The 17,681-nt window shown below is 26.2% G+C and overlaps 7 protein-coding genes across 7 annotated transcripts, besides 1 other annotated feature; 2 read left to right on the forward strand and 5 right to left on the reverse strand.

The window, feature by feature from the left end:
- Positions 1–138: part of a repeat region that runs on past the window's edge.
- A 50-nt stretch (positions 139–188) lies between these two features.
- EHI_148560 (4-alpha-glucanotransferase, putative) lies at positions 189–2,902 on the reverse strand (the record flags this gene model as incomplete). The annotated part of the gene is made up of 1 exon (XM_652391.2): positions 189–2,902. The coding sequence occupies one exon, from the start codon at positions 2,900–2,902 to the stop codon at positions 206–208; it is 2,697 nt and encodes an 898-aa protein (XP_657483.1). The 3' UTR covers positions 189–205.
- Positions 2,903–3,784: 882 nt separating this feature from the next.
- EHI_148570 (uncharacterized protein) lies at positions 3,785–5,595 on the reverse strand (the record flags this gene model as incomplete). Its single annotated transcript, XM_652390.2, has 2 exons — positions 3,785–5,481; positions 5,529–5,595. 2 exons carry the CDS (start codon positions 5,593–5,595, stop codon positions 3,785–3,787), a joined length of 1,764 nt encoding a protein of 587 aa, XP_657482.2.
- A 758-nt stretch (positions 5,596–6,353) lies between these two features.
- Positions 6,354–7,430, forward strand: EHI_148580 (choline/ethanolamine kinase, putative; the record flags this gene model as incomplete). Its single annotated transcript, XM_652388.1, has 1 exon — positions 6,354–7,430. The coding sequence occupies one exon, from the start codon at positions 6,354–6,356 to the stop codon at positions 7,428–7,430; it is 1,077 nt and encodes a 358-aa protein (XP_657480.1).
- A 193-nt stretch (positions 7,431–7,623) lies between these two features.
- Positions 7,624–10,503, reverse strand: EHI_148590 (uncharacterized protein; the record flags this gene model as incomplete). The annotated part of the gene is made up of 1 exon (XM_652387.1): positions 7,624–10,503. The coding sequence occupies one exon, from the start codon at positions 10,501–10,503 to the stop codon at positions 7,624–7,626; it is 2,880 nt and encodes a 959-aa protein (XP_657479.1).
- Positions 10,504–10,665: 162 nt separating this feature from the next.
- On the reverse strand, positions 10,666–13,266 carry EHI_148600 (uncharacterized protein; the record flags this gene model as incomplete). Its single annotated transcript, XM_652386.1, has 1 exon — positions 10,666–13,266. One exon carries the CDS (start codon positions 13,264–13,266, stop codon positions 10,666–10,668), a length of 2,601 nt encoding a protein of 866 aa, XP_657478.1.
- A 958-nt stretch (positions 13,267–14,224) lies between these two features.
- Positions 14,225–15,054, forward strand: EHI_148610 (uncharacterized protein; the record flags this gene model as incomplete). The annotated part of the gene is made up of 1 exon (XM_652385.2): positions 14,225–15,054. The coding sequence occupies one exon, from the start codon at positions 14,225–14,227 to the stop codon at positions 15,005–15,007; it is 783 nt and encodes a 260-aa protein (XP_657477.1). The 3' UTR covers positions 15,008–15,054.
- A 177-nt stretch (positions 15,055–15,231) lies between these two features.
- On the reverse strand, positions 15,232–15,573 carry EHI_148620 (uncharacterized protein; the record flags this gene model as incomplete). The annotated part of the gene is made up of 1 exon (XM_652384.1): positions 15,232–15,573. The coding sequence occupies one exon, from the start codon at positions 15,571–15,573 to the stop codon at positions 15,232–15,234; it is 342 nt and encodes a 113-aa protein (XP_657476.1).
- Between the last annotated feature and the right edge of the window lie 2,108 nt (positions 15,574–17,681).

A 17,681-nucleotide genomic window follows, 5' to 3' on the forward strand; every position in this document is an offset into this window, starting at 1 on the left:
ATTTTGCAAGATAAACCTAAATGATAGGTTAAACAAAGAGATTACTCTTTTTTAATAAGCTCAGGGATGGGATTAGTCTCCCCTGAGCTAGGAAGAATAGATGAAAATTCTATTAATACTTAATTAATTACTTTTTATTTAAAAATCACTTTGTTTCAAAGAAAATTATTTTATAAAAATAACCAAAAGAAACTAAACTTTCAATTTAGAAAAGATGTCTGCCTGATTTTTCAACGGCAGTTCTAAGTTCATTGTTCAAATCATTATCAGCAATAATTTCATCCATGTCAACATGGCATCTATATCTCCAATAATGGATTGGATTAGATGGGTCATTAATTTGTTCTAATTTTGGATCACGTCCTTCAATGTACTTAAGTTTAAGTGAAAGAATGTCTTGAAGTGGGAAACATGCAAGCATAGCTGGTCCATACAAATGCATATCAAAGATAGTTTTAACAGCATCAACAGGACAAGTAAATGGTGCAGCTCCAGATCTTCCAAGAAGATGTTCCCAGAAATATTGAGTCTTATATCTATCTTCCTCCCACCATCCACGGATAGTTGACATATCATGTCCAGATGGTGCTGAAACAGTCAAATATTGATAATCAGCTGGATGATAGAAAAGAGTATTTGGAGTATCAGTGAGTCTTTGAATTCTCAAACAATTAATTTTCATATCATTCATTACTCTAACAACACAATCTGGAACCATTCCAAGATCTTCACCACAGACAAGCATATTAGAAGCTCTAGCCATAGCTGGAAGTCTCTTTCTAGCAGTAGCTTCCCAAAGACCTTCATGTCTCTTATAGAAGTAATCATTATATAATCTCTTAAGACCTTCTTGTACCCAATGGTCAAGTTCATTAAAGCTAGAATATGTTTTTTCCATATCAATTCTTGGAACAAACAAATTTGGATTTTGTTCATCTCTAATCAAACATACATTTTGTAAAAGAAGTTTAAGTCCATTAACAATTTTTTTATCTGATTCTCTAAATTGTGGAGAAAGTCCTGTCTTTTCAAGGATAGCACCTTCACTTTGGAATTCTGGTTTTAAGTTATAAGTTCCATTATAATTATTAACAAGGAATTTAGAAATGACAAAATTCTTTTCATCACCAAAGAGACTATCTAAGGTATGATCTCTAATGTATGGATAACTTAACCTATCAGTATCATAAATACCATATCCCTCAAGTTCTTGTCTAGAGAAAGGTAAGTCTGGAGAAAATCTACCAAGAAGACCAGTTCTATGAATAGCAGGAATAGCCCAAATTCTGAAGAATCCAAGAATATGATCAATTCTATATGCATTGAAATACTGTGACATTTGAGATAATCTTCCTTTCCACCAAGCATAATCATCCTTTGCCATATTATCCCAATTGTATGTTGGGAATCCCCAGTTTTGTCCCTCACCAGCTGAGAAGTAATCAGGTGGTGCTCCAGTTGATTTATCAAGATGGAAAAGATTTGGATACATCCAACATTCAACTGATCTTTTTGAAACTCCAATTGGAAGATCTCCTTTTAATGCAACCTTATGATCAGCAGCATAGTCACTGGCTTCTTTAAGTTGTAAATGAAGATTATATTGGACAAAAGCATAGTAATCACATTCTGCTTTATTAGCAGCATACATAGCTTCAACCTCAGCAAAATCTTTTGGTGTTGGTGGTAATGGTGTATCAACTGATTTAATAAGAGCACGATAAACACAATATGGGATTAACCACTTACCAGCACTCTTTTTAAATTCATCAAATCCTTTTTGAGTAGTTCCAACCTTTGAGAATATTTTTCTTGTAATTGTTTCTTTTTCTTTAAGAACAGCTTCATAGTCAATTTGTTCTAAGGCATTAAGTTTTTGTGCAACTGAATTAATTTCAGCAAGAATTTCTGGGTCTTGGGTTAATGAACTGAGTCTCAAATACATTGGATGAAGGGCTTGTACTGAATTTGGATTATATGGATATGAATCTCTCCATGTGAAATATACAGTAGTATCATTAACTGGAAGAGTTTGAATTAATGACAATCCAGTAATATTACACCAATCAACAACTTTTTTCAAATCAAGGAATTCACCACATCCACAAGATGCTTTAGTTCTAAGTGAAAATACAGGAGTAACAACAGCAGCTCCTCTATAATAAAGTCCACTAAAGTCGTTGTCTTCTTTTACAATAAGAGTGTCAACAGGTTTAGTTTTTTCTTCAGTTTCTTCTTCAGCAACTGGTGCAATATAATAAACTCTATTAGATCTATCTTCCCATCTAGCATTAGCACGTGAATTAGCATCAGCAATGAAACACTTATATTCAAAAGAAGTAGTTTCATTAGAAATATCGATAAGAGCTTCATAATATGGAACATGAGTTGGTGTCATTTTGATAGCTTTAGAAACATCCCATTTACCAAGAGATTCAATAGCACCACCAACAAATACACATTGACCTTCTGGGACACAAGTACATCTAACTTTAAGAAGAAGAGTAGTTTTACCTAATTTCTTAATTTCAAGTTTTTCTTGTGGTCTTTTACCATAAATAACTTTTCTGAAATAAGAAGTAGTTAAGAAAGTATCTTCAGCATCAAATCCTGAAATAAAGATATCATTAACTTCTACTTTATCAAAGCTTTTCAAATTAGTTAAATCAAGAGAATGTGGATATGATTCTTTTGATCCTTCAGTTCTAAAGATTTCTGTTAAATCATCTTCTTTTGTAATGAGATAACGATAGTTAATAAGACCAGTTGACTTAAATTTAACTTCTCCAGACCATGTATTATTATCAACATAATTTAATTTATATACCTTCTTTTCTCCTGAAACTTCAAGGCAAACTGCTTGTCCAAATGGTGTACTGTAATGAATGGTAATAAAGACCATTAAAGATTATATAAGTAATTCAAAGTTTCTTTCTTCAGATCTTTTAAACTACACCATTAAGATGACGTAGAACATTCCATTATATTTATATTTTCTTTTTTATAGAGTTTGTTATTTTTTACCTTTTAATTACTTTTTAGTTCTAAACTATTAATTTATCTGTACTTTTAAAATAAATTTGCTCCCTCGATACAAATATATTTTTATTTTTATCATTTTTGGTGATATTTTTTCTTAAATATCGGGAAATTGTCAGTACATTTTATTCTTATGAAATTAATCGAATTTTTTGAATTTCATAGTTTTTGTGTTTTTTCCTAATTCTAGTTTAATATTAATATTATTTTTATTTATTTTAATATATTTATACTTTTCTTTTGATAAGGGTTTTGGTTGGAAAAATTTTTGTTTTTTGAAAATTCTTAACTAAACTTAGAAAATCATTCAACGAAAGATGAAAGGTTATAAAATTTGTTATATATAACGCTTTTATAAAAATAATACATTTATTATTTTACTACATAAAAATATGAACCACCTTAAATGATAACAACACTAAGTAGAGTGTCAGTATTTTATGAATGGAGGGGGAGATTCATGTTATGTTTATTTTATAGATTTAATAAAAAAAGAAAATTAGAAAATTAATTAAATAAAAGTAACTTTCTTTGAAGAAAATATTCCTAATTCTATTAGTAAAAAGGAAGTTATATAAAAACATATTAAGAGATAACTCTTGTTATTAGATTTTATAAAAAGATTCATCCTTTTATAATGATATAAATAAGACTTCTTTAAGAAAAGAATAACAAACAAAAAATCAAACATAATAAGTTTTTTAAATATTTTGTTTTTTTAAAACTTCTTCTAAAAAAAGAGCTATTACATTGGATAATTGTATGGTTGTGCATATCTCATGGATTGGTTTTGTCTTCTGAATTGTTGTGGTACCATTTGATGGTATGCTACAGGACTTCTTCTTGGTCTCCTCATTGGACTTGGGTCATAGGGAGGTTGCATTAGTGGAACCATATATTGGTTCAATGGTGGTTGATATATTGGTTGTGTATAACTAACTGGTTGCATTATAACCTGACCAGTATAAGGGTCAATTACTTGTTGCATAGGGACATAAATAATTCTTTGTTGAGGAATATAACTTAGTTGTTGATAATCATTGTTATAATCATCATATAAAATTCCATTCTTATAATATTGGTCTTGGTCATATGATTCACTATATGGATATACTTCTTCATCAAAATGGTAATTTTCATTATTTATTTCACTATCATAATAAGGGTCTGTGTTAATTAAATCTTCTTGTTGACTCTGTAAAGGTTCTAATTGATTTGTTATATCATTAAATTGATCCGTTAATCCTTGTATGTTTTGTTGATTCATTTGTTGTTCCACAATTCTATAAGGCTGACTATTTCCTAATCTATACGCGGTGCTTGTATTTCTCATACTACTTTGGAGTTTAGTATCACCAACTCTACTTTGAGGTCTATTATCAGCAACTCTACTTTGAGGTCTTTGTTTTAATTGACCTCTTCTAGGAATAGAGTTATTTTGGACAGAGGGTAATACCATTGGTTTCTTTTGTTGTGTTCGTTGTAATGTATGTTGATCATATTGATTACCTTTTTGAATAGGTTCTGTTAATTGTTGAGTATTAGTCGGTTGTATATCAACGCATCTTTCTTCAGTTGACTCTTTCTTAATAGTTTCAGTTAATTTTTTAGGTTGTTGAGCTTGTTGGATAATTATTGGTTGGTTATTTGCTTGTGACATGATTTGGTCAGTACAAAAATCATCTAATACATTGTTAGCTAATTGCGAATCAATTAAACGTTTTGACGATTGTTTTTTAAGAGTTGTATCTGGTTTTTGTTGTTCTTGAACCTTAGGAGTTAGTTGCTTATTCATTTTTTGTTGAGGTAAAGGAGGAATAGCTTGCATATCTTGCATTAATTGAAGTGGAACAGTTTGTTTTTGGATAGCATCTTTTGTAATAGGGGTTTTTGGAATAGTAGATTGTTCTGATTGATAAGATGGTTGTTTTTTATTTAAACTTTGGTTAAGCGCATCTTTTTGAATGATATTCAAGTCATCTTGTCTACTAACATTTGCTTGAAGTAAATCTTCTTTTGCTACTTTTTCAAATTTTTCTGCTAATTCTCTTTGTCTCCGTTCAAGGTTTGAATACATTGAATAAATTTCTTTCATTTCATCATCTTGTTTTGCTAAAACATTATTTATTGTTTGAGTTTCTTCTTTAATTTTTCTTAGTTTTTCTATTGCTGTAGAATTTTTCAACACATCAGTTAAACTTTTATTAATTTCTTCAATACGTTGAATCCCTCCTTCAACAATATGTAAAAGTTCTACTGATTGTTGTTTTGACATTGTTGGTATTTCTTGTTGTCCAGCTAATATTTCTGCTTGACTAGGAATAATATGGACCAATCCTTCAGCAAATGATTCAGTATTTTGTCCATAATTTTTTGTAATGGCTTGGCATTGTTTTGTGAATTGTTCACTTAAATTTGATAGTCTTTGACCCATTGCTTGTCCTTTATTTTGTAAATATTTTTGTATTAATAACACAAAAATTACAAACGAGCTGAATTCATGTCTGTCTTAAATGAATTTAATTGATTTTGTAATTCAATGTTTGACGAACTCATTTATGAATTTAAATAAAAACAGTTCTTTCACTTTGTTTTATTAATTAATATATTTCTATTATTATTAATTTATTATAATTTAAACTATTACTTATTATTCTCTTAAGAACTAAATAAAATTTTATTGTTATATATAACGCTTTTTTATAAAATGAAAGATAAATTCATTTATTATGGTATTTTAAACATTCTCTAAAAGTAATAAATACATCTCTATTAATTATTCAATTTATAACTAATGAAAAATTAACTCTTTTATTATATCTAATGATATGTTAAAATTAAAAATGAAATATCTACAGAAAAAAAATATTTTACTTTTGTTCATTAGGAATAGAAATAGATTTCCATGATCCTTGTGGAATAACAGTACTTCTCATTTTAACAACATCAATAATTTCTTTATCACCTTCTTTAATTGGTGGAATAATTCTACATTCATATGGATGTCTAATACATAAATTACCGTCATGGTCTACAGCTTCTAAAGTTCCAACAACACACCTATTGTCAATGAGTTGAATTTTAACAATTTTACCCAAAACATTACCTTCTTCCATAAGAGTTATTAAGAAAAATAAATTAATTAGTTACTTCAATAAAATTTAAAAAAATTAAACTAAAAGAAGAAAAACAAAAAAAAAACAATAATGTGTTTTTTAAATGAAAACTAATTTTTTAAAAGTCCTGTTACAACATGCCAATTGATTATTTATTTAAACGACAATCTTTCTAAATTCAGAACAAACTTCTATAGAATGACAGTGGTACAAAGAAACCCTAAAATAATCAATTTCCATAACGTGTGTGGAGCAGAAAATGATGATAGTTTTACTCATAGAGTTCTTTTCATTGCTCTTGATGCTTCGAATAATAAGGAATTTACTTCAGGAGCTGTTTTTATTGTAAAAATTCTTGTACCAGAATTTGCTAATCTTCAAAATGATCAATTTTCTTTCCAATTTTTTACAGAAGGAATTACAAATAAACTTGTTTGTATTACAGCTATTCCAACAGGAAAGAAAGTTGTTTTAAGAACTTTTGGTAATTATACTGAATATCTTGTTGATAGAAGACAAGAGTCTGTTATTATGAATACTTATGGACAAAAAGTTTATGGAGGATTTTTAAATGGAATTGTTTATGATTTTACACCAGGAAGAACAATGGATTATAATGAATTTAGAAAATCTGAAATTTTAAGTAAAATGGCAGAATGTATTGCTGGTGTTCATCAACTTAAACCAAATTTAAAAAAAGAACCAATCTTATTTAAAGAAATGAGGGCATGGTTAAATAATGTACCAAGTCATTATCTTGATCCAGAAAAACAAAAAACTTTTGCTGCTGCAAATATCAAATTTGAAGACTTATCAAAAGAAATTGATTATGTAGAAAAAAAATTAACTGCACTTAATTCACCAATTGTATGTTGTCATAATGATCTTTATTTAAAGAATTTTATTTATAATGAAGAAGATCGTTCTATTAAATTGATTGATTTTGAATATGCATCATATAATTTCCAAGCATTTGATTTAGCTAATCATATTACTGAATGGTGTGGAGTTATTATGGATTGGAATAAATATCCTACAAAAGAAGAACAAGACTTCTTTTTAAGAAGCTATCTTGAAGCTTATAATGGAAAGAAACCTTCTGATGAAGAAGTTGATCATTTATATGATGTTGTTAATCAATTCCAATTAGCTACAAATCTTCTTTGGTCACTTTGGGGATTTGTTGATGCATCATTGTCAAGTATTGAATGGGATTATTTAGACTACGCATTTATGAGATTAAATAAATATTACGAATTAAAAAAGATTCTTTAAATTGAATTAGTTGTGTAGTATTTTTTAGTTCAATATGAATTTTAATTATTTTTAAGATATTGATATTTTGGGTAAAATAAAAAAGTATTTATTTCTTTTGAAGTATTGTTAGTATTAGTTATTTTGTCATTATCCCCTCATAATAAAATGTATTTATTTAAAGTAATATTTTACGGATTTATTAAAAATTCAATTATCCTTCAAAAGTTTCAGATACACTGGACTCTTCATTTTCAGTAACCATTTCACCTGTTTCAGTAAATTTAAATGTTTTCTTGAGAGCAGCATTAAATATTTTGTCAAGGTCTTCACTTGGAAGATCAAATTTATGTTTATAAACTAACTCACAATTTCTTTCAGCTTCAATGTATCTACTTTTCAAGAAATCACATAAAGTATTCCAAGCTTTCATTCTATGGTCAGTCATTTTAATATGATGTTTAATACTTTTACACATATAATCAATGGATCGTGTTAATTGAGGAGTAACAATTAATTTGCATGTTTTAGCTGCCATTTGTTTAGAATAATTTGATTGATAAGCAATTTCTTCTGGTCTTTTCATTGAAGGAATAAGACGAGCTATATGATCAAAGAAATCGTAAAATTTACCGAAATGAAGATTACAATGTAACAAGCAAAGATTCTTTAAAGCAATCATATACTCGGTTTCTGATTCTTTAACAAATGGTTCAAGACATCTAATAACACGGAATGATACTTTTTCTTTAAAGAAGTAATAATTTTGGAATCTTAAGGTGATTGTTGGTTTTTGATCAACTTGAGAATCTTTTATAGACTTTAACCAATCAAATGAACTTCTTAATAATTTTGCTATTATTGGTTGAATTACATTATTAAGTACTTCCCATACTTCTTCTTCTCCTGCTGCAATTTGAAGATAATTAAAAAAGTATGGTAGTCTAAGAAAATGTACAGTAACTCCATGTTTCTTTGGACTAATAACAGTATTAGTAATTTGAGTAATTTGTTTATCAATAAAATTGTTAAATCTTTTCAAAGCATTATTACTTAGAACTTCATAGAAATGATCTAACCATTCAAAACAAACAGTACGAGCATTTTTTTGAACAATTAATTCTCTAGTTCCTTGTTCTCTTTTTATTTCATTTTTATTAAGTTGTTGTAATGGAGCTACTTCTTCTTGTTCATTTTCAGTATGTTTTTGTTCTTTTGCTTGTTTTTTTAATAATTTAGAGTAATCTTGAGTTGAAATATCAATGTTTACATTAGCTGTTTTACATAAATAAATAACACGTAATAATATAAATGGATCATGTTCTTCAATATAACTAATTAACTTATCTAATGCATCAAAGGATTGTTTATACACATCATCAATTAATACATTTATTCCATTTGGACCATTTTCTTCCATTTGGAATACTTCTAATAAAAATTTAAATTCTGCAATAACGTTAATAGCAATAGTTTCAATAACACTTTTAACAACATCAAACATGGGTCTTTTATCAGGGAATTTCTCATTTCTATCATTAAATATTTCTTTTGGAATAATTTGCATTTCTCCATTTTTATCTGGTTTAGGACCATCAAATTCGGTCATTTCAAAAGCATTTTCATGGTCTTCTGAAATTTCTTGAATATTCTTTTTTTGTTGATCAACTAAAATATCAAAATATTCATTTGCAATTTTACTCATCTTTTCTACATATTGTTTTTTTACATTTAAAAATTCATCTGTAGCATACATTCTTAACCATGCAATTAATCCACCAAATGGTTGTAAACTTCCATGAGCACCTTCTAATGTTTCTTTTTGTTGTTTTTCTTTTCCAAATAATGAGCTACCAAATTCTACAACTTTATTTAATTTAAGGAAGTCCATTTCAACTTTTAATTTATTTTGTAAAGTAGATGATAATACAACTGCAAAATCTTTAAGAACTTGTTTATCAAAGTCTTGTTCTTCTTTTAAAGCAATCATATTTTTCATTTCTTCTGGTGGTTGATAATTAGCAGCTAAAGCAACAACAGTAGCACTTTTACATATATTATCTAAATTAACTGCTTTATTTAATTGATCTTGACAATTTCTTACAGTATATAATGAAACTGGATCAATTAACAATGAATCAATAAATTGTTCCATACAATTCATGAATTTAGTTTGATTTGAATGAACAATTTCTAATTTATTATTATTATGTTGAATAAGTTCTACACCTGGTCTAATATTTTCAATATCAACATCTAATTTTAAACAGAATGTTTCAAGTTCATCTAATGTTTTTTGTACTTCATCAAATAATGTATTAACATTATTACCAATTTCTTCTCTGTTTAAATAATTTTTATATAATGTTGCTTCATCAATGATAATTTGTTTTTCTAATTTCTTTTGTAATTCATCAATATCAATTTTTTCTCCATGTTCATTAAGCATTTTTTTAAGAATTAATTCATCTTCTTTAGATACTAAATGAAGTCTTCCATCTGTTTTTTGTCTTTTCTTTTCTTTTTCAATATAATCAACTAATTCATCTAATGACATTTCAAACTCAATTTCAATTTCATTGGCTTTAGCATTTGACAAAATACAATATGCAAATTCTGCTCTATTTAATGAACTTGCAAAAACAAATTTTTTACCATTAGTTTTATGTTTATTACAAATAATCATTCCATTACTTTCTTTAATAAATTCAATTCCTTTAATTTCAGTTAATTTCCATTGTTCGTCAATATCTAATCTTCTATAAATAATGTTTTTACTTACAAAATTAAGAAAAATATTCCTTTGTTCTGCTGATATAACTAAAACATCTGAATATGTTAACTCACTTTTCTGGTTCTTAATTAATGAACCATACGCCTTACTTAATACAGTTTTATCTTTAAATAAATAGTCAACATCTGACCGTTGTTCTGCACTCCCTACTAATACATCTCCTATCGTTCCAAATGGATTAGTAACAGCCTTCTTACCATATGTAGTAATTCCAGAAGCAACTCCTCCAACTCCTCCAATAACTTTTTTACCAAATTTACCAACATATTTTGTAGCAGTATCGATTTTAGTAATTTTCATGAAATTCTTGACCTCCTTCATTTTTAACAATAGAAACTGATTATTTGTATTGGTTTTAAGTTCTTTTTTCCATTTTTATCTTCTTAAAATATTCTTTTCTAAAATTAAAAACCAAATTAATTAAAACTCTCTTAAAAATGTCAAATTTCGTTATATATAACATTAATAATTATTAGGTTCTTCATTTAAATCTAATAACGCTTCTACCCATGAATCACGTTCTCTTATAGATACACATGCAAAATGTTTAATAATTCCATCTGTTTCTACCATAAAGGCATTGTGAATGGAAGGTGTGTCAATTACATTCATAACTTTTATTGGTGAATGAAGAGGAATTCTCATTTCTTCATTAAACCTATATCCAGATAATTCAGATACATCTCTTCCTCTTGGTGAATTTTCAAACCTTAACACCACCTCTCTTTCTTTAGCAGTTTTTTTCCCAAATGCAAATGGACGTGCAATGATAAGAATATCAGTAAAAAGAATACACATTTTCCATTCTTTACTAATTTCTCCTGGAGTAACAAATTTTAATCCACCAAAATATCTAATTCTTCGTTTACCATCATGAATTCTATGTGCAATAGTTAAAAATTTACTTTCTACTGTTTTAACATCATGTAATTCTAGATGTTCAACAATAGAATCTTTTAAAGAGTTTTCTGTTTCAAATGCTATTGTAGCTGTTTGTGCAATTTTCATATAATTGATATCATTTGATTTTACTTGCCTTAAAATGTCTTCCATAAATCTACTAATTTCTCCTATTCTTTGACAAATACGATTAATACATACTCCAAAAGGAGGGATTTTTCCTTTATTTCCATATTTCTTTTGAAATTCAAATGTTCTTTCAACTAACCCACGTTTAAATTCTACTTTTTCTATTTCCAAAGAAAGCACTAATAAAGTTTTATCTTTCATTAATATAAATGGAATATATAACTTTAATTTTAAGACATATTCATTTAATGCATTAATAAATCCTTTATTAATATTTCTTAATAACGTACGTTCTATCATCATCATTTCTGGAAATGTACGGTCTAACTTAGATACAATTGATAATCCTTCTTGTCTAAATGGTGCAAAATATAAATAAGATACTATTTGGAAAAGATAATAATATTCTTCTTGTCTTGTTATAAATGAATCACATAAACATCTATATAATTCTTCTTGAGGTTGGACTGGGTCTTCCTTAATAAGAGGTAATAATGCAGGACTTTGTGACGAACGAGGAGAATGTGAACGAACAATTGGTTCACTATAACGTAATACTCTTGCCTTATTATCAATTTTAACTTTATCAGGAGGTAAAAATTTAACTTCGGCACAATCATTTAACCTACAAAGATATTTTTGTTGTACTTCATATGGTTTGTTTTCTAAACAATTCAAAATAATTTCAATAAAATCATTACAAACATCATCATGGAAATAGTCAATTTCTCTTAGAGTCATTAATGGATAAAAGTGTTTTTGGTCATTAACTATCGCTTGAAGTTCAATATCTTTTTGTTTAATTCTTCGTTGTAACTGAACAATTTGTTTATTTAAACGAATAACTTCTTGTCGATATTCTTCATTTGTTATAGTAGGAAATGTTATCATTTCCTGTTCTGATGATTCTCGTTTATTTTGATGTTGTGGTGCTAATTGAGGTGTGAGTAATTTTTTACCATCAGTTTTTAATTCTGAAGGAGATAACATATTACGTTCTGACTCAGACCTCATTAACTTTCTTTTATTTTTCTTTTTAAATGAAAGCCCAAAAAATCCACTTTTTGTTGACTCAAGTTTAGCTTTATTTTCACCTCTTTGTCTTGGAGATAATGTTCTTGGTGTTGATTTTTCTGAACTTGGTTGAAACGGAATAATAGTAGAATGTTGTTTATTCATTTCATCAATAATTTGTTCTAATTCACTAATTCTTGCTTTTAATCCAATAATTTCTACTTGATCTCTTCGTATTGGTGAATTTGTTGTTGCATTACTTTCCATAGTTAGAATACTTGATTGATCTCCTTTACATTCCATAGTTGAAATTCCAGGAGGAACACCATTCATACTTGTCCTATTTGAAGAATTACTTATACTTCCAATCATTTCAATATTTAATGAAGGAACTTGAATTTTATTTTGTGAACTATTTACTTTAATTTCTACTTCTTCTTTACTGTCAAGAGATTTTCTTTCTGTCATAATACTTACTTTTTTTTTATATCCTTTAGGACTTTCTTTAACTTCTTCTTTTTTAAATTCGTCTTGAATATTTATTTCCTTTGACTCTTCATTATTTTCATTTTCTTGAACTTCATTTTTCATTTCTTTCTCAAATTCTTCAATAGAACTTAATGTTCCAATACAATTTGTTGATTTTTCTATATAACCATCACCAAAATCTTTTGATTGTGAAATTTCAACTAAATCAATATCACCATCACTATTTCCTAAAGGGATTAATTGTTTTGATTGAGGTCTTTCTATTATTGATATTTCTTTTTCATTTTCAAATGGGTCAGGAGAAACTTTTTTGAAAGAACTAATAGGAGATATATTTTCAGGTTCATTAGATGTTAAGACAAGAGTCGAAGAACATCTCCTCAATAACTCTGGAGTACTTTCTAAAACTTCTCCATATTGTTTTAATGATTTATTCCATTCGTCTTTAAGTAGTTTTAATATTAATACCATTTTCTCTTCATCAACTATAGATTCCATTCCAAGAAGATCATTCCATAACCAAGCTTTCATTTCTTTTGTATCTTTCTATTTTAAATTAATATTTTGTGAAGTAAAACTTCTTTTGAACTTATTAAGTTAATTTAAGAATTTTACAAACACATTTTAATAACGATGAGTGTAATTTTTTATCTTCGCTAAATAACTCAACATTTTCATGTTGTCTCCAAAAAGTAAAGACATTGTTTAAACGATTTTCTTGGGACATTGCAAATTACTAAAAAATTTTAAGATCTACCTTTTTCTATATCAACAAATACATAAAAAACAGAAACTTCTCTTTTTTTTTTCTAAAAACATATCTTTTTTTTAATCTTTGACTCTTCTCATTTATCAATAACAACATCGAATAAATTTTATTTAAAATATTCATTGAATAAAAATCAAATTTTTCTTCTGTTTATTGTTAAGAAAATACATTAGAAAAGAAATTTTCTTTTTAATATTCTCATAAACTAAATAGTAAATCCCTTTTATTTATAATTCATTTATAATTCTGGAATTAATTGTATGAAAGATATTATTTTGTAATTGAAATAATAAAATTAATTATTAATTCTTCATTATATTTAATTAAAATATCAATACAATATTTTTTTTATAACTATATAAAAATATAATTAATTTTATGAAAAATAAATATAACATATTTTTATTAGTTTTTTTTTTCATTTATATTGAGTTGTGATAAAAACACAATGATTTTTAATTTTAGTTAGTTCAAAATATATTTTTTTCTTTTATAACAATTTTTTGAGATTTTTATTTTTTTCAGATATGAGGTGTTTAAATAGAATTTATTTTTTAGTTTACTAATAATACTTTTTTTAGTTCTAACTTATTAATAAAAATGTAAATTAAAAATCAAACTTCAAACTAATTGATGAATTATAATAAATAATAGTAAAGGAGTAATCATTTAATTCATAATTATCAATACTTATACTAGAACTCATATTGATTTATTTTGATGATTCATTCTGTCTCACCCAATACATTTTACACTAGTGAAAACCAAACTAAAAAACAAACCCTTATTAAACGGGAAAGCACCAACCGAGAACATTTGAGTAATGCTGCAATAATTGGACTTGCCAATTGTTATGGTATAGACTTAGAAATCAAATGCTCAACAGTGAAAAGTGATAATCAAGTTACTTATGATAATTTGATTATTGAAAGTTCTAGTTTATTCCCTAGAACTCTTTCCTCCTCGGTTGGTGCAACCCGTAATGATAAGAAAACTGCTATTGCTTTAATATTTAATACACTTTCTTCATATATTATTCAGACAAATAATCTTTCATATCAATTAACTAAGTCTCGTTCTACAAAAAAGACTCAAAAATTGATTAAATTTAAATGGATTGATCCTTTCAATGAATATGGATTCTATGCTTTTGGAGCTGCAGTCATTGAAATTGTTCATTCTCTCCCTAAAACATTTATTAACAAAAAGCAACAATGCGTTCATCTTGAACCTATTAATAACCAGATTCTCGCATTGTTCCAATCATTCACTCTTGATCAAACAAAGTTGAGTGACAATGGAAAATTATTATTTCCTCAAAATCCAGTTAGTTCAATTCCTGATTATGTTACTCAAATTTCTCAGTTTGGTCATACTGTGAACGGTGTGTTTACTTCATCTGACCATTTACTTAATATTCAAACTAGTCCTTCTTTAAATCAAGACACTTCTTGTGATAAAGTTGATCCTGTTAATTTTATTGAAATATTAAATTGTAGTTAAAGTACAGTTATTTATTTAGTTCTTTCCAACATTCATTTCTTAAATCATTTAATTAAATTCATTTAGAAATTTTGTGAATTGTAAGAGTTTTCCTATTTTATTCTTTTATTTCATTTATTACTTTTACTCCATGTAATAATTTAATAAAACATTCTTTAATATAATTATATAAAAAAACCCTTTTTAAAATAAATAAGAAAAATATTTAAGTAATTTTAATTAATTTACATTACAAAAGGATATGGTATAAATGCATCTTTGTTAGCTTCTTGCTTCCAAAGATCAATTCTATGATTAAGCATTGATCGAGTAATTCCTATAAGATTTTTTGATTTTAAATTCGATTGTGTTAATTTTGCAATTCTTTTTTGTGGTAACGTTGTATTTTTTAATTTCTTTTCTTTAATTTCATTTTCTTTAGCAAAATTAATTAATTTTTGATAATCAGATTTGACTATATCTTGACTGCCACTCACTACATCTGATGATGTTTGAGATACTTTCGCTACACATCTATTTACATCAATATACTTTCTTTCATTTTCAAAGGTGAGTAGCTGTTGCATTGTGAATGAGTGACAATAATATATTTAGTTTTCTTCTTATTTATTCCTCTATATAAAAATCAATATTAAAATCAACTATTTCTTTTGACTTTTCTTCTCGAACTATTTCTCTTAAATTCCCTAATTTTTACTTTAACTTCCTTTATATTTTTGTTATTTTTACTTTTTCTCTTTTGATTATTAATCTTTTCTATTCTTTTTACTACCTTTCTTTATTTTTTATTTTTATTTATTTTATTTTTTTTAGATTTAGAATTTGACATGTTAGCGAAAATACATCACTTTTTATTTTATTATTGATTGGTAAATCTCTAAATATTTTTATTTATAGTTTTTTATTCTTGAAAAATTCTTGTTTTGTCCCATTCTGAAGTTTTTATTTATCTTCTTTATTCTTCTCTTTAGTGAACTATTTTTAGATTTATTAAAAATGATACTCTTTTTCCAAAGATTTTGAACTGTTGAACAAATAACTTTTAAAAATTTTCTTCTTATTTTATTTAAAGAGATAGGTAGAAGAAGAGAGTAATAAAAATGTAATTTGTTTCTTTAAAATACTTGATTCTTTTTTAAAAGAGAATAATAGTCGTTGATTGAATTTCATTTGATTCACATAGTTGGAAAGATATTTAAAGTTATGAATATAAAACGAAATTAAGGTATGTGATTGGTGGATAAAATGAATTGAAATTGTTTTGTTAATAAGTGGTGCCATTTTGTTTTGTTATGTTGTTTTCTTGATGTATTGTATCAAAGAATCAGTGAATATTCAAAGACATAAAACACATGATAAAAAATTATTGATTGATTAAATATTAGAATTCAATTGTATTTGAATTTACATTTATTCTGTTCAATTTATATCTCTCATTTAAAGATAATCCGTGATGAAATATTTGTTAATAAGAATTATTGTATAGTCTTAATTAGGTGTTGTATAATAACAACACATTAATTCAATGTAAAGAGAAGAGTTGTGTTTATGTTAGTTTAATAAGATGGTTATACTTCATAAAATAAAGACTTAAATTAGATGAACAAAAAGTGGGATAACTGAACCGAAATTGATAAAATTTGAAAAAACCAATAAAACACGAATGAGAAATGGTTATTAGTGATAAAGAAATGATGATAAAAATAAATGGATGAAGTTATAAGTATTATGAAATACTTCTATAAGAAAGAAGAGGGAAATAGATATTAATATAGGAGTAACAAAGGCATGAAATGAATAATAACGTATATAAAAATAAGATGATACGTAAAGATGTACTTTAAATACTCAGTAGCAAAATAACATGACTCAATGAAATAACAAGAAATTTATCCTACATCAAATATTAAAATAATAATAAAATAACACAGAAATGGCACAATGACAAACAACACAAGAAATTATCTAGAATAGAATAAGAAGAAGTTTGTGAAATGAAAAAGGATAGAATTTAAACAATATATAAAAAATTGAATGAAGTTTCATAAAATAACAAGAAAAGAAATAAAAGAAGTTGTATTGTATTAATTATGATGATTGAAAGAAAGAGATAAACAAGAATATTGGAATGATGTAGAAAGAAAATACTAAATTGAAATATTCTTAATAAAAAGAGTTTAATAGAAAATATAAAAGTAAGACATTCATAGAATCAAATTTCAGAAGAATTAAATAAACGAGAATAATTGAAGAAGATAACAAACATCGATAATTTAAAATCAAGAAGTAATGAAAGATATTACACTAAAACAGTAGTTTATAAGATATAATGAAATACTAACTTAATAAAAGTTATTTCAATAATGATGAGAAGATGAAAAGTTATATATTATACACACAACACTAACATCAAATTATCTGAATAGAATTATAATTATATACTTTAATAACAAACACATACAATGTTATGAAATAAGACACAGAAATAAATATATTTTTAATACAAATGAGTGTACAGAGTAATGGAATGTGCAAAGAGAGTATTATAAAGAATGAGAAAAAGAAATAAGAATAAATGTTGTTAAAAGAAAACTGATAACTAAAATAAAAGCAGAAATCAAAGGCAGTAGAATAACTCAATCATAATATGCAACAAACAACATAAAAATAAATA

This window comes from Entamoeba histolytica, genomic scaffold (assembly GCF_000208925.1).
Source record: "Entamoeba histolytica HM-1:IMSS scf_1104750518539 genomic scaffold, whole genome shotgun sequence".
NCBI lineage: Eukaryota > Evosea > Mastigamoebida > Endamoebidae > Entamoeba > Entamoeba histolytica.